Here is a 15,185-nt window from a genome sequence, read left to right on the forward strand (position 1 = left end):
AACAAAGTAGGAGGCATGGACCAAAATAGGAGGCATGCTATCTTAAATGAAAGCTCGGGACCAAGAAATTGCAAGATTGTGGCTGATGCAATTTGACAAATGACTTGTACAGAATGATATAGAGCATTTTTCATCAGAATAATTGGTAGATGGATAAAAAATGATTTCATGTCCATTACAGTGCAAAAATATTCCTGTGCTGACATACATGAAGCTGGCCAATAGACTCTTGGTACACTCAGGGTAATTTAGAGCTTGAAAGGCATTAAATATTATGTAATTATTACATGAAAGCAAGATATGCGATATGAAATAGTAGCAATAAAATTTTTGTTACTCCTCTGATGATGCCATTTACTTGGTCTGAAAGCCTTTCTAAGCAGAAGACTAATGTTATCAATTTGCATCGTTAATGGAATATTACATTATATATTCTTTTCCTTTCAACTTAAATACATATATGAACATGTGTGTATGCCTATGTGCATGTTTGTGTCTCCTCAGACACAGCCTTAATGACAAGAATGTGATGGTTACTGGCTTTTTAACTTCCCAGTGATGAAAAGCCAGTATTAATTTAGGCTACAGATTTCATTTGTTCTGAACAGGAAAAACAATATAAATCACTTTTAGAGTGATTAGAGAGAGGGTTGGATTAATCCAGGCCTGATTAGGGCATTATGCTGGCTTGTTATGGACACACAGGGTGACTGACGGTAATTACTGTCTGTAATAGGAGAGCACACACTCAGTCAAGGCATGAGCCACGGCACAGTGCGTGAGAATTTATGTGTGTGCGGTTATGTACTGTATGTGCGCGCCACAGTTTGATGGAAACTACGTTTGATAATGTTTGCTTTTCACCAATTACACACTGAAATATGTAGACTGCGTGCAATCAGAGAGTGCGAGTGGGGAGCAGCCTTGTGTGAGAGACAAGCGAAGGTATCGAAAGCAGTATGCAGAAGGAGAGGTGAAAGAGTCATGGCTTTGTTTATGATTATTGATATCCTTAGACAAACATATTCACCCGGATAATAAAAACAGATGGCGGCAGGTACGGCAAATATTACCCTGTGGCAAATTAGAGAGGGACTAAATCAGCAAATCGAACCTCAATGTGTACAACAGACACACACACACACACCTGAGTCTAATCCATACACACAATACAGACAGCATCTCAGTGGAATTTCTACCTCTACAAAAGCTATGCACTCTTAAATGAAAGGATATGCTGATTAATCTCAATTTCACATCATTCCAGTTCAAAGACAAGTTAAATGTAACTTTGAGGGTAACCAGTTTTATTCTTTACAAGCTGTATTAAAACCATGGTTGTCTTAGCAGCATTAGAAAGCACAGAGCAGATTCAGCAAAGGCTCCATATGACAATATTGTCTTTATTATAGGGAATTTCCTGCAGGTGTAAAGCTAAATATCTTTTACAGTTTGGAAGCAGACATAAGGCACCCAATGAGATGTGTCCCATTAAAGGCATGGAAAATAAGTGTGCATATTTAGCAGAACGCTGCTCATCTCTCCTCCAACTGCACTCTCCCTCCTCCCAGAGCACTCCTCCATCCTCCATCCTCCATCCTCCATGCTCCTTTTCCTTTTCCTTCTCTCCCCCCTCTCCCTTTCTTTATGGCAGCAATTGTTCCCTTTCATCACATCATTGGTTGAAAGAGAACTTTAACACGCCGTTGGCTCAGCAAGAGCCCAACATGATTTGATAGGCTGAGAGCCCCCCCACCCCATCTCACTCCATCGGTCCCTTTGGGCTGTAAAACAACAGTCTGGAAGCTTATTTTATGAGTGCATGCCTCTGCTCTTTGCATGTTTATGTCAAACATTTGGAACAAATGGCATCCATTGGCTGGAACAACACAGATAAATCTAGTCAATTCACAGGCAAGGAGAACAGCACAGGCCACTGAGAAAGTGGCCCACTTGATGGCTGACAAGAAGAGTGCTTGCATTATTCAATTAATACCTGAAAGGGGTACATTTTATGCAGCATTTACTAAGCCATCCACCAGTCAATGTACAAACGGCACACAAAAATACACAAACACACGCGCACACACCCACACAAACACAGGGACTTGTGTTTGCATCCTGGGAAAAGACTGGACTCCCCTTCCATTTTGCCAAATCAAATATACAGTGAGAGCAAGCTAAAAGGCACTTTCAATCAGCCGCTCTGGGTCTGTCTGTCAATCTGGGAACAACAACAATCTAGCCTACTTGGAGTGGTCTAGTCAACATCCATTCCCCAATAAATTCAATCAGTGATGCTTTGTGTGTATGTGTGCGAGTCGTGTGTTGAGTGTGTGTGTGTGTGTGTGTGTGTGTGTGTGTACGTGTGCACATGTTCATGAGAGAGGCAGAGTAAAAGACAAGAGACTCTTTCTGACAGGGTTGTTTTAGAACAACAAAAGATCACTTTAAAGTGACACTTGAATATATAGAAGATGTTGAATATTCAAGGGGAAAGATATAGACACATCTAGGTTGGGGAATACAGGAATGCAGAAGTGAATAAATTTTACTTTGTGCACAATCCTCCTCTTCATTCAAAGTGATAACAAGAATCGCTAGTTCTCCAAATAATCTTAGAGAGCCAAGTAGCAGAGTTAACAGGCCTGAGCTAATGACATTGATGTGGAGGGCTGCACGCTGGAGTGACTGCCTGACTGTTTGAGACCCAAAAGCAGCACAAGCAGGCTCATCATGGACCCGCACTCTCATTATTTGGCCACAAATGGAAATGCAAATCGCTCGCTTTGCTGCGGACGCCTCAAATTTATTAAACTAAAAGGTTTAATTTCCATTTTTCTCTGCATCAGCTTTATTTATAAATGTCGTGCCCTATGAAGACCCTGTTATTTTCTCCCTCTCCTGCAGGCTCTTAACAAATCTGCTCATTAATATGGAAATGGAGAATCAATCGCTTTTCCGGCGACAGAGGGCTGTTTCCCTCCGCGGTGTGTAATGTGCTCTGACTGGTCATCAGCACAAACAAATTCACATGCATACACACACCATATATAAAGCTATATCCTACCACATACCTATATACAGTATCTATTTATACCTCCATTCATATTCACATAAAAATAATACATTCTACTTTGTATTTTACTACGTGGTTGTAATGATTGTCAGTATATTGCCAGAATGGCACCAGATGTTGCAGCATTAATAACCCATAATATCAAGTCCTGCTTATCCAACCTTTCAGAGCCCTAAAATAACACTCATAGACCTTAATGAGATCTAATTATGCACAAGGTTCTTATTCAGGGCAATATGATGATAATTGCATCTGCAGTTTTTAACACTTGGTTGTCATGTTGGCCAGTAAATTGCCTCGCTCTCCCACTCCTTCTGTCGGTCTGTCTGCCTCTCTCTCTCTCTCCACTCTGTCTCTTTTTCTGTCTTTCTACAGTCAACAGTGGGGAGTGAACTATCACACCTATCTACTCTGGTCCGCAACCTAATGAACATTTCTAAATGGCCATGACCAGCTGGTTAAGAGACTAATGCAGCAGATATTAGCCAAAGCGGTTGTTTCCACACAGAGTCATCTGAGGAAAGCAGCATTAGAGAGTCAGGAGAGAGTGGACAAGGGCAGACAGGTCCTTGTTTTCACACTGTTCTTCTCTGTATACACACACATGCACGCACGCACGCGCACACACACACACACACACACAGATACAGTACATACATACACACACATTGCACAGGCTGGAACAGCGTGTTTATCTTTCACATTCTGCAGCAAACAAACCATGTGACGTATTCTCAACCCACAGTGCATTAGTGCTTATTAGGGCCTCAAGGTGTGTGAGTGTATGTGTGAGAGAGTCTTATTAGGAAAATTCAGTTTCACTCAAGGTCTCAGCACTGCGGTTGCAGACCACTGGCCATTGATTATTCATAGAGTCTGTGATTGGGTCCATTAATACAAGATTAGGGAGGGAACTGATGCTCATTTTGTGTGTGTGTGTGAGTGAGAGAGAGAGAGAGAGAGAGAGAGAGAGAGAGAGAGAGAGAGAGAGAGAGAGAGAGAGAGAGAGAGAGAGAGAGAGAGAGAGGTTGTGTGTGTGTGTTTGTGGGCCTGTGTGCATGTGTTTGTGGGCAAGTGTTGAATTATAATGAATCCACAGTTTGTGTTTGGTCTATCAGTGTGGCACAGTATACAATACAGGTACAGTGCGTAAACCAGAGGGAGAGTAACAGCTGTGTTTGAAGGTGCACAATTGCTTATTAACAGAAGCAAATGAGCTTATGTTAAAGATACTGGATGTTAGGCTACTACAAAACCAAAGCAGCATGGTGCATTTGTTTAAATATGAGCAAGAGGATTCAAACAATAAAAGGGAATATCTTAAGCTCCATCGTTTACCACATACTGTAAGATTTCCACCTAATAGCATTTGTTCTTCAATTGAAACTTAATCTGGGTAAATGGTGCTTAAATGTTTAAATCACATTTACAGGCTGTCAACTGATCTGATGTTCTTCACATGGTCACCCTTCGTTTGAATGAAAATAAATTGATGGCAAATGAGAAAGGATTCTGCAAAATGGTCTGAGGAGACCTACTAGATCGCAGCTCCCCCAAGTGGGCATTTTGGGCAACTAACATTCTCAAAGCCAATGTGGAAAAGCACTCACACACACATGCACACTCACCACAGTAGCTCTAAGGGGGTCTGATACTTCTTGTAGGGACAAGTGAGATAAAATGATTTCCAGTAAATTGTCTGGGATTGCTGCCGAGAAAGAGGTCACTGTTACATATCATGAAATAGGCAGTCTGGGTTTGCCTCTCCAGCTCCTCCTCACAGGCATACACAACCAACTGAGCAGCACACACTTCCATATTTCATAGTCCTCATCAACATTATCCCCATTAACATAATCATGATAATCATCAAGTGGAGAAGACTGTGGTGGTATTTGACCTACAAGAGCCTAAATGCTGTATAGTGAGGTTTTCCTTTTAGTTAAAGTTTGGGGTGGTAAAGTTTTAATTGTACAAATATCCCCCTCACAGTGTACAGTGATTTAAAATTTTGATCCTTCAGTTTTTCAGGGTGAGACTTCAGCTATAAATTTGGGCTGAAAAATTTTAATCTACTGTTCCACTGTAAATTGAGTACAGGCAAATAATGGTGAAGGAAGTTACTGAGATCATAACTGCAATAATTTAAATACTCCATTACAGGTATAAGTCCTACATTTAAAATTTACTTAAATAGTAGCAGAGAAGTATAAGGAACAAAATATATTGAAAATGTCAAAGGTTAAAAAGTACACAGGTGACAGATTGGCCTCTGTCACTATGTTATATTGTATTTGGGGTTATTATTACTCAATGTGTAAGAAACAGTTATGTCACTGGCCAATTTTTACTGTTTGACGTTATGTACAGCAATGCATCATATTTAAAAGTTTATCATATATCTAAACTCTCAATCTTAAGATAAATTGGAGTAATAAAGCACAATACATCCCTCTGAAATGTGGAGATTTACAAATACACAGTAGAATACAAATTGAAATATTTAAGTATGGTACAAGTTCCTTAAAAATGTACAATATACTACTTGCATAACTGTATCTCACTTTGCCGACAGGACAGAGGGGTATTTGAGGAGATTACATATTTGTTTTAAAAAAATGAAAAAATAACTGCCGGGGGGTCCCAGAATCTCAGGGTCCCCAAAAGCTCCTAAATTGAGTGTCACATAGGTTTTGGCAATTTGCATAAAAGCATATTTGTCAGAGGATTTGCATCACTTAAGTACAATATCAACCCACACAGAGCACAGAGAAAACCTAGGGCCAGAAGTTAGTGTTTCAGCAGAGGAGTTGTGTCCCTGGGTTTTTTGACCCTTGGCCTCCTCATATGTTAACCTAACAGAGTGAATGAGTGGCTTATTTCTATTATTGCAATATAATCACCAGTGTTCAAGCCTCGAATATAAAAGTTATGTTACATGTGATAGAAGATGTGCTGTACCTGTCCAGGCGTCATGCTGTCCACGGTGCTGAAACAGTGACGTAGAGGGTTCCGCTCATCACGCATCCTCTCCTCTCCTGCCATTTTTCTGCTACTGGCTAACTTGCTAAGCAAGGGGTCTCCATCAGCAGGAGGCGGGGAAGACTGCGGGCAGCAGAGAGAGGCAGTCAGATCAAGGGACTGAATCTTCCCTGGAGAATCGGGGAGCTCTTCCTCACTGTAAACTGTTACTAGAAAGGCTGTAACAATGTCCGATTTTGACAGCAACCCGTTCGCAGACCCGGACTTCAGCAATCCCTTTCAGGTAGCTAACTTGGCTAGCTAGCCGGCTAACGTACGCTTTGAAACCCAGTGATGCCAGCTTTACGTTAGCATCCCTGCTAGCTGTCTTTGCTAATAGCTTGACAGCTAGCTAGAGGCTTTACTTGGTGTACGGCTAGGTAGCAGACCGAGCTAATCGTCATCCACATTGTTGATCTTATCTCTCACGCATATTGTGGCTGTTAATTTTGTAAAGGAGGGTACGAAAGATTAGATAGCACGATGCCGCTGACGCTGTTTGTTTTAAAACGTTGCAATAACGATTGTGCAAACTAAGAACAAAGACACACGGTGTTAGCTGGCTAGCTCCTAGCATCAGTCAGGTACACTGTGTGCCTACAATTTCGCATTGACGCAGGCATATGGGTTATAAACGTCTCGCTGAAGTTGTATATTGTCACAGCAGTGTTTCAACATATCTTTCACTGCACTTACATAAATTTAATGCACCGTAGGCACAAACGTCACAGAGAATATTGATATTGATGCTAAAGCATCGACTCTCAGTTCATCGTAGCATGGAGTGATACAGAAGCCCATTTACTTCAACATTCAGCATTCAGATAGCTAAGATAATGTTTGTTTGTTTTCCGTTTAGCCCTTTATTCATTGTAGGCCAGACGCAGACAACACGCTGTTGTGCTACAGCAGTCACTTTCGTGTTATGTATAATGTGCAGTAGAGTTTATTCTCCTTTGTAAACTGTCCTACCTGTTACCATGGACCAGGGGGCTTGCTAACAGTCTGCCGCCTCACCTCAGCAGGTGATTTAATTGTTAAGTCCCTCCCCTCTAATTGAGGGTGTGTTTATCAGTGGGTGGAGTTAAGCAGCAGACTGTTGGCTCTTCATGGCACATGGTGGACCACCATAGACCACCATAGACAACCATAGGCTGTTCTGCAAGCATGTTATCAGTGGCCTCTCCCAATTCTGTCTGCACTTGGTCACATTCATAATATTTTAAATCACCACAATGTCCAGAAAGACCACTTCAAATAGAATATAGTTACATTATCGTTTTTATTGTGTTGCATGCACATCCTGCTCTCTGTTTATCGCTTATGTGTTGTCAACACAACATCAGTAACTGATCAGAACATGAGAATTAGTAGATCCAGTGAATGTGTGGTTAACTGTGGTTTTTTAATACAAATTATAGGTTAGTTAAAAACAGCAACAAAAAAGCTTTTCATTTTGTGGTTGTAGTTTTTACCACCAACACCCTTTCTGTCCCATAGGATCCTTCGGTGACGCAGGTGACCCGGTCTGCCCCTCCTGGTGGTCTGGAGGAGTATAACCCCTTCACAGACGCCAGAACGGTCAGCTTAACTAGCATCGCTATTGTATTGATGAGAGTGTGCATGCATGTGTTTGTGTGCTTCTGAGTCAGTGACCTCATTTTTATCCACTACCCTCTTTCTCTCTTCCTCCACCTCTCAGTCACAGAGGATTTCACTGACAAAATATGACTGTGGCCTAATTACAGTTGTGATTCAGGTTATGTCTTTGGATTGCTCAAATATTAACATGGCAGGTCTGTGCTGGCTTACAGGCAGCCCCTGGAAATGCCCCCAAAGCTACTCCTACCCCTTCCCAGAACACACAACCTGCCATCATGAAGCCCACAGAAGAGCCGCCGGCTTATTCACAGCAACAGACACAGGTAATACAAACAGAAACATGCTCATATCCGTAGAATTGCACCTAGGTTTTCTTTAACTTTTACTTGTCCAGGCTAGGTCAGCAACATAAGCTCTCAATATTTAGAGTCACAGCACTATAACACTATACAGACTCTGCATTTGCTTCTGGTTCACCTTTCCTCTTGTCCTTCATATACTCATCTGTTCTCTGATGGCCCAACAGCGGCGTAATGAGGTACTGTCTTTCATCTGATGTCTCCTGCACCCCTTCATGTCACTGTGTTGAATAGTGTGAAGCCATTTAATGCCTTCTCCCCACCTGTAGCTTTCCCTTTGCAGTACAATTTGAGAGCTAGTTCAGTACTAACTGAAGAAGACAAGTGAGTTGACAACAGGAGTTGATTGCTTTTCCAACCCTAACCCCTTTTTTTCCTTCTCAAACTAACACACCCAAGCTTACCTGAGTGGAAAATATCTTTCATTACTTACCTTATTGGATATCATAACACCTGTCAGATGCTGGGTAGTGATTTGTAAGAGCATTTCTGTGTCTGTGTCAGGACCAAGTGCGTGCTCAGGCCGAGTTGTTGAGAAGGCAGGAGGAGTTGGAGAAGAAAGCAGCAGAGCTTGATCGCCGGGAGAGGGAGTTACAGTCCCATGGAGCAGCAGGAGGTCAGTTAGTCAGTCCATCAGTCATCCACTTCACTCACTCACTTACCTCAAATTAACCTAAGAGTCTGAGTGGTCATTACCCATCAAACCTAGATTCGTCATAGTGGTGCTAAGACTCTGAAAGTTGATGTGTTACCATGGCAACAGCATAACTTGATGCAGCGTTCCATTTGTGATGAACATTATAACTCTCTGAGGCCTTTCCCAACACAGAGTATGCCACGTTTGAGCTCACTTCGAGTTCAACTCTTGAGCCCAAACTCCAGAGGACAGGAGGACACAGAACAGTCAGTCTGTAGTTGGGATAGTAGAGTTCCTGCTGAATTTAATATAGTACCTTTGTTGATTTTCACTTCCATATATTGATTTTTTAATTGAAATTTAGTGATATCTGAATACAAATGGTCCACAGGAGCAGCTTTATTTTCCAATGTTAAACATGAACCTTAACTTAGCAAATATAATTCACAACCAGTAGTAAATTACCAATTACCAAGACTTCTCCCTGGGATGATAATGGACATTTACTGGCTAGTCATTTCCTGGGCCAGGCTGCTGGCTGCCAAGACAATGTGATGGGTCCTCACATCTCTGAAAATGTCTGTGTAAATTTCCAAATTAGGCTTATACAAATACTCTGACTCCATATTTAAAATCCTATAGTTACTGTATCACCTGAAAAAATATTTAAAAATCTGGTCAAAATTTATAACAGCTTTGGGCCTGGCTCATAATCTGTGCCATCACCACTGATTGGTGCAAAGAAGTACGTTCAGGGATACTTGGCTACACCAAGTCCATGGAAATCAAAGCATTCTCAATTAAACAGATGGAGCAAGAACACTTCTGCTCAACTGGATTGTGCTCAAATAGATGCAGACTTGGACTTGAATTGGAACAGTGTTCAGCCTGTGAGTGATGATGTTTCACAAGTCATTAAGGAACGCACATTGAAACAGGCCTACATTTTATGTACATACGTAGCAATGCTTGTTTATTTCTATAGACGCACCACTGTACACATGAAGCATTCTGTCTGTCAGATTATGTTCTGTTTCAGTATTTGCACTGCACTTCAGTGATTTATAACGCCATGTATCTTAGAATTTTTGGTTTAATTTCAAATAGTGTTATTTAAAATTAGGGCATTGGACTTTGTTGCATTATCCTTGACATTTTGCAGATATGTGTGACCTGAGGTCCCTTCTTTTGTCAAATTAACCAAGCTAAAAAAAAAAAAGTGTCAGCTCCCAAGACAGAAAAGTCAAGTCACACTATGAGAAATTAAAACTTACAGTGGGGAAAGTGTCTTTGAGGTTTATGCACTGCGGCTTACATTGTCAAAAGGCATTTAGAAACAGGGGGAAACTATTATTGGAAAGGGTATGCTAGCATCAGGTTTAAGACAAGTGCAGAGCAGGTTTTCCACTAAAGGTTCCTAATTAGATTCATCAAAATATCTAGGCCATTTCCAAAGCTATCCAGGCTATTTGCAAAGCCACATTTTTCAGTTCACTTACACCCATACCATACTCACAATTACATACTTTAGGGTATGTATAGTGATCACATTGCTTGACATTTAGCCTAAAGGCTTGAACACAGGGTATTAACATTCTTTGACTGGCAGTTTACTGTGCTTCATTGATATTAGTATAAAACTCATGATGCTGTACATGTCTAATCATCAAAACACTGTTGCCTTTGTCCACACAGGACGTAAGAACAACTGGCCTCCACTGCCAGAGAAGTTCCCTGTCGGCCCATGTTTCTACCACGACATTGCCGTGGACATTCCTGTAGAGTTCCAGAAGACGGTCAAGATCATGTACAACCTTTGGATGTGTAAGTTGAATCATCTCTTATTTCAGTGAATATAATTGTTGCCATTTATTTTAATTCTATCACAAAATCCCCAGAACATGTGGGTTTATAACACAGGGGTCATTTGCTCTGCAGCATATCTCATCAAGTAACATGCAGCAATATGAGTCAGTTTGTTATCATGAATCATATACTTATCCTGTACTCAAATGACACTAAAGGTCCTCATTTTGTGTTTTTTTCTCCAGTTCATGCAGGCACGCTCTTTGTGAACATGTTTGGCTGCCTGGCCTGGTTCTGTGTGGATTCAAGTCGTGGCGTAGATTTTGGCCTGGCCATGCTATGGTTTCTGCTGTTTACCCCCTGTTCTTTTGTCTGCTGGTACAGACCGCTTTACGGGGCTTTCAGGTAAGCAGATACAAGGAAAATTACACTGCCATCTGCAGCAGTAAAAAGAAACAGACGCTCTGTGGACAACCATTATGTGCTGGTAAGCTGGAGAGGCAGTAATTGCTCCATAGATGAAACTAGTAAAAAGTGGTGGGTAGTTGACTTGCTGTCATTTCTTGCTGTTATAGATGGGAGAACAGATATGAAACTGATAAAGACAGACTTTCAAAAACTGAGGGAAGCAGAGAAAGGGAATTAAAGTTTAATGGAGGACGAATTTGGGACATAGCTGAGGGAATGCCTTTTAGTTATTTTATTGCCCCCATATCACTCTCTCTTACTACCTTGTTCTCTATCTCCACAACAGGAGTGACAGTTCATTCCGCTTCTTTGTCTTCTTCTTCGTCTATATCTGTCAGTTTGGAGTTCACGTTCTACAAACTATTGGCATCACTGGCTGGGGAACATGGTGATTATTTTGAGCATGCACTTAATCTCTGCCTCTGCGAGTGTGCACTGAAGTTCATTCACATTTCATTTGTTTTGTTTTGCTTTACCAGTGGCTGGATCGCAGCTTTAACTGGTCTGAACACCAGTATCCCAGTGGGCATCATCATGTTACTGATTGCAGCTCTCTTCACTGCACTGTCTGTGGGCTCGCTCATCATGTTTAAAAAGGTAACACAATCACAAAGTACTCCCAACATGTCAGCATCGATTGTTGTGTTTAATAAACTAGACCTGAAATGCGAGAAACCAAATGACAAAGGTAAAAACAGTGGACAATGGACAGATGTATGCTGACTCACCTACTGACAGTGGCAAGTAACTAGTAAAGTGTCAAGACTAAACATGATACTGCGTTGCATTATTATTCACTACTAATGTTGAAGCAATTTTCAATGTTTCGCTGTGCCAAAGGCCTTGTAGTAGATTTAAATTATTCACTAACCTGATTCCAGCTAACTTTCTCTTCTCCGCTCTTTCCAGGTGCACGCACTCTATCGTACGACTGGTGCTAGTTTTGAGAAGGCTCAGCAGGAGTTTGCAACTGGGGTCATGTCCAACAAGACGGTTCAGACTGCAGCCGCCAACGCTGCAGCCAATGCTGCATCCAACGCCGCTCGTGGGGCCTTCAAAGCTCATCCATAAACTGAAACACACACACGCATACATGCACACATGCTCACATGCTCACACATACAAGCAAGCACACACACACACACACACACACACACACAGAAAAGATGGAGATGCACAGCTCTGGCCCCGCTGGTTTTCAGATCAAATTGATTTTATTTATGAATGTTGCAATGCTAAGATTGCCCTACACACTTTGCTTGAAAAGTGTAACGTACATTACTGACAAGTGACCAGAGCTGTCCATCCTCACTTAAAATCAACATCAGTGAAACTCTCCTACATCCACCCTGTCTGCTTTTCAGTCAGGTGACTGTCTGCTCACATCCCCTGAAACATCCACTTAGTGACTCAAGGTGTGCTCTGAGCATGTGGGATCTCATCTCACTCTCTCTTGCACACTCCTTTGCTTTCCCTGTTCTTCTGTCCCTTTGAGGTGATCCTAGGTCAGGCAGAGATCGCAGTTCTAGCGTAACCTTATTTTTGTCATGGTGATGACCTCCAAACAGCTTCCTGCCTGGTTAATACAGTATAGAGTCATGAAAAGTGATAATCTGATCATGGTGTTTTGCACATAGTTCTGTTTTCTTGGTCACATACTGGAAGTACAGTATATGTTTGAATGGCTGGGGCTGCGTGTGAATGTGTACGTCACTTTAAGAAAATTGTGGCTCTGACTTGTTTTTGTTTTTTTTATAATCCAGTGCTTGATCATTGAGATCTGAAAGGTGAATCTTTCCTTCTACTATATCAGTGCTTCTATTCTAAGACAATACCATTATCATTATGGTAAAACTTAATTCTTATAAATAGGAATATGTCTGTATGTTCTTATTCAAGGACTTGCCCGCAGCCCCCAACAGAGCTCCAGTGACACCTGTCAGTTGAATAGTTCCCTCTCTGTGTGCTACTTTGATTTGCAAAGTGTGCTGAGTCAGCATCTCTGTGGCTTACTAAGATCTGACAGCATAAAAATGACATGCATGTTTAGCACACTCAATCGGCCTTTTCTTCAGACTACAGGGTTAGCTGGTTCAGGGGAGTGTCTGGCTATAAAGTTATTGCATGTCCCAGTGGCTGTTTGACTGATTGATGATGTTTGGATCTGTTTGTGAAGACACACTGAACACCCAGGTCAACAGGTCACCAGTTCTCACCACAAACAAGACAGATGCTTTCATGGCCTGGTGCACCAAAAAAAGGGGGGGGAAACACCAGAGAAATAATCTCATTTTCTTTTATGCGTGTATGACATTAACAGACTACTACGCAGCTCTCTCTCTCAGTTGTTTTTGTAGCCCTTTCACACTGTGTTAAAAAAACACTAACGCTGCTATGAATCAGAGCTGTTCAGTCGTGGCCTCCTTCTGTCCTGTTTCCTGTTGAAAAGGACATGTACAGTACCATACTTAGTGAGAACTGTGGGAGGTGACCTGCCTTTTCTCACTGAAGGTGACCTGGACAGTGATAAAGCTATGTTGTTGTTTTTTTCTTGAGATTATCCTGTATACACAAAATAGTAAAAACACTGATTCTGTGTATATCTACACCATGAAGACTAACAGTGTTTGCATTTTTACAGACAAAAAGTCAGTCCACTGATTTTCCTGTCAGTATTGGATTGGTATCAGACATGTCAGAGCCAAAATGAACATTAAGATGTCAGAGTACTGGAATTGATGCATATTCTGCAATCTTACTAAGATACATTAATTTCTATACAATAAAAACAGTGTTATTCGATACAAGTTGTACAGACTACTGTCACTGAAGTGAAACATGGACGTGGGTTACATTTGTGTTGTGCTTTAGCACCTCTCATTGTGGTGATGAGTGTCTGAAGATGTGCATGATAGATGACCTGATGACTGATACTGCTGTTACTACAAATGTGTGGACTGAACATTTATAGTGGATGAAATACTCCTGTGAGTGCTACCAAGGTGAAGATCAATCATTTGTCATGAAATAGCAAGACTACATCTTGGCAGTATTGTTTTTATCTGGAAATGTTTTCTTTTAAATTCATTGCACATTTTCTCGATTTGTTTAAAATTTAGTGCAAAAAAAACATGTTTTTATTTATGGTGTAATTTAAGTTGTTTGCATTTCATCTCTGTTGGGTTTGGTTTTACATTATGTATTATGTTTGTGTGGTTTTGTAATGACATGATCATAGCATCAGCTAGATTTAAAAAAAAAAGTGTTCAATGACTTTGCAACTTGATCCTGCAAGAGGTGTTTGTGTGGATGACGAAGTGAGTATGATTGGTATGAAAGGAAAGAAAAAAATCTCCCTCAAGTGTTATTCCAAGTCCTGAAAAGCTGTGAGAAACCTACCAAATGTCCATATAGATTTGTTTTTCAAATCTTAATTTGTGATGTGTTCCCTTGCCATGTTTTACTTTTAAGGTACTACGCAACTTTTCTTTGCCACATACACCCACTCGATTCCCATGTATCTATAGTTTTAAGCAGTTGTCATACGAAGCCATGCCACAGTGGGTAATTTCCTGATGTATTTGGCGAGCTGGTCTGCAGTACAGGACGATGTGTTAGAAGTTTGATGACACAAAACTGTGTTTTTGACCTGTGACCATGTTATTTCACTGAATCAGAGAAGAAACTCATTCAAAAGGGACACTTGTATATTTTGTAAAGTTGAAAATTTGATCCCCATTATCAATCACATGTAAAAAGAAAACGTAATGCACTCTTGTCTGGCCTTTGTCGCATGTGAAATAGTTTGAGTTTTGTATATTTATGGTATTAACATGAAATAAAATTTGAAAGAAATATTTGTGGACTTAAATTAATTTTATCTGCTTCTTATTTTTAGTAAATTATTGCAAAAAATCTCAAGTGAATGCTAGTGATTTTTACTTAAAGCCATTTTTTTTAACCAGATGTAAACCTTGCATACATGTAAAATGAAGCAATGTTTGCCAGTATTTGTATACATATAGGAGTTAGCAGCTTAATGGAAAAGTTGATGTTCACTGGATAAACTCTTAGTCAGTCTTCTTAAAACTGTTAAGTAAAACTGAAAAGTATTTAATAAAAATTATCCTGAAACCCTGGTTGGGAAACACTGTACCACTGTCCTGTGTTGTCAACCTTCCATCTCTAGGTGTCAGTGTTTCCCCAAGAATGT

At 40.7% G+C, this 15,185-nt stretch overlaps 1 protein-coding gene and 1 long non-coding RNA gene across 2 annotated transcripts in view; one reads left to right on the forward strand and one right to left on the reverse strand.

Annotated features, from left to right (window-relative positions):
* LOC127143163 (uncharacterized) overlaps positions 1 to 6,179 on the reverse strand; it is a 48,382-nt gene extending 42,203 nt beyond the window's left edge. Inside the window, exon 1 of the long non-coding RNA XR_007814397.1 lies at positions 6,041 to 6,179. This is a non-coding gene — a long non-coding RNA (uncharacterized LOC127143163). The remainder of the gene's footprint in view (positions 1 to 6,040) is intronic.
* LOC108882025 (secretory carrier-associated membrane protein 1) lies at positions 6,135 to 14,829 on the forward strand. Its single transcript, XM_018674248.2, has 9 exons — positions 6,135 to 6,344; positions 7,601 to 7,681; positions 7,915 to 8,025; positions 8,566 to 8,677; positions 10,394 to 10,522; positions 10,750 to 10,909; positions 11,259 to 11,360; positions 11,452 to 11,569; positions 11,882 to 14,829. Exons 1-9 carry the CDS (start codon positions 6,288 to 6,290, stop codon positions 12,041 to 12,043), a joined length of 1,032 nt encoding a protein of 343 aa, XP_018529764.1. The 5' UTR covers positions 6,135 to 6,287; the 3' UTR covers positions 12,044 to 14,829.
* The last annotated feature ends 356 nt before the right edge of the window (positions 14,830 to 15,185 follow it).

Source organism: Lates calcarifer, linkage group LG13 (genome assembly GCF_001640805.2).
Source record: "Lates calcarifer isolate ASB-BC8 linkage group LG13, TLL_Latcal_v3, whole genome shotgun sequence".
NCBI lineage: Eukaryota > Metazoa > Chordata > Actinopteri > Centropomidae > Lates > Lates calcarifer.

Excerpts from the sequence above, each read along its gene's own strand:
- LOC108882025 (XM_018674248.2), top strand. The coding sequence starts at position 6,288 with ATGTCCGATTTTGACAGCAACCCGTTCGCAGACCCGGACTTCAGCAAT. Across the intron at positions 8,026-8,565 it reads ATTCACAGCAACAGACACAG|GACCAAGTGCGTGCTCAGGC; the intron begins GTAATACAAACA and ends TGTCTGTGTCAG. Across the intron at positions 8,678-10,393 it reads GTCCCATGGAGCAGCAGGAG|GACGTAAGAACAACTGGCCT; the intron begins GTCAGTTAGTCA and ends TTGTCCACACAG.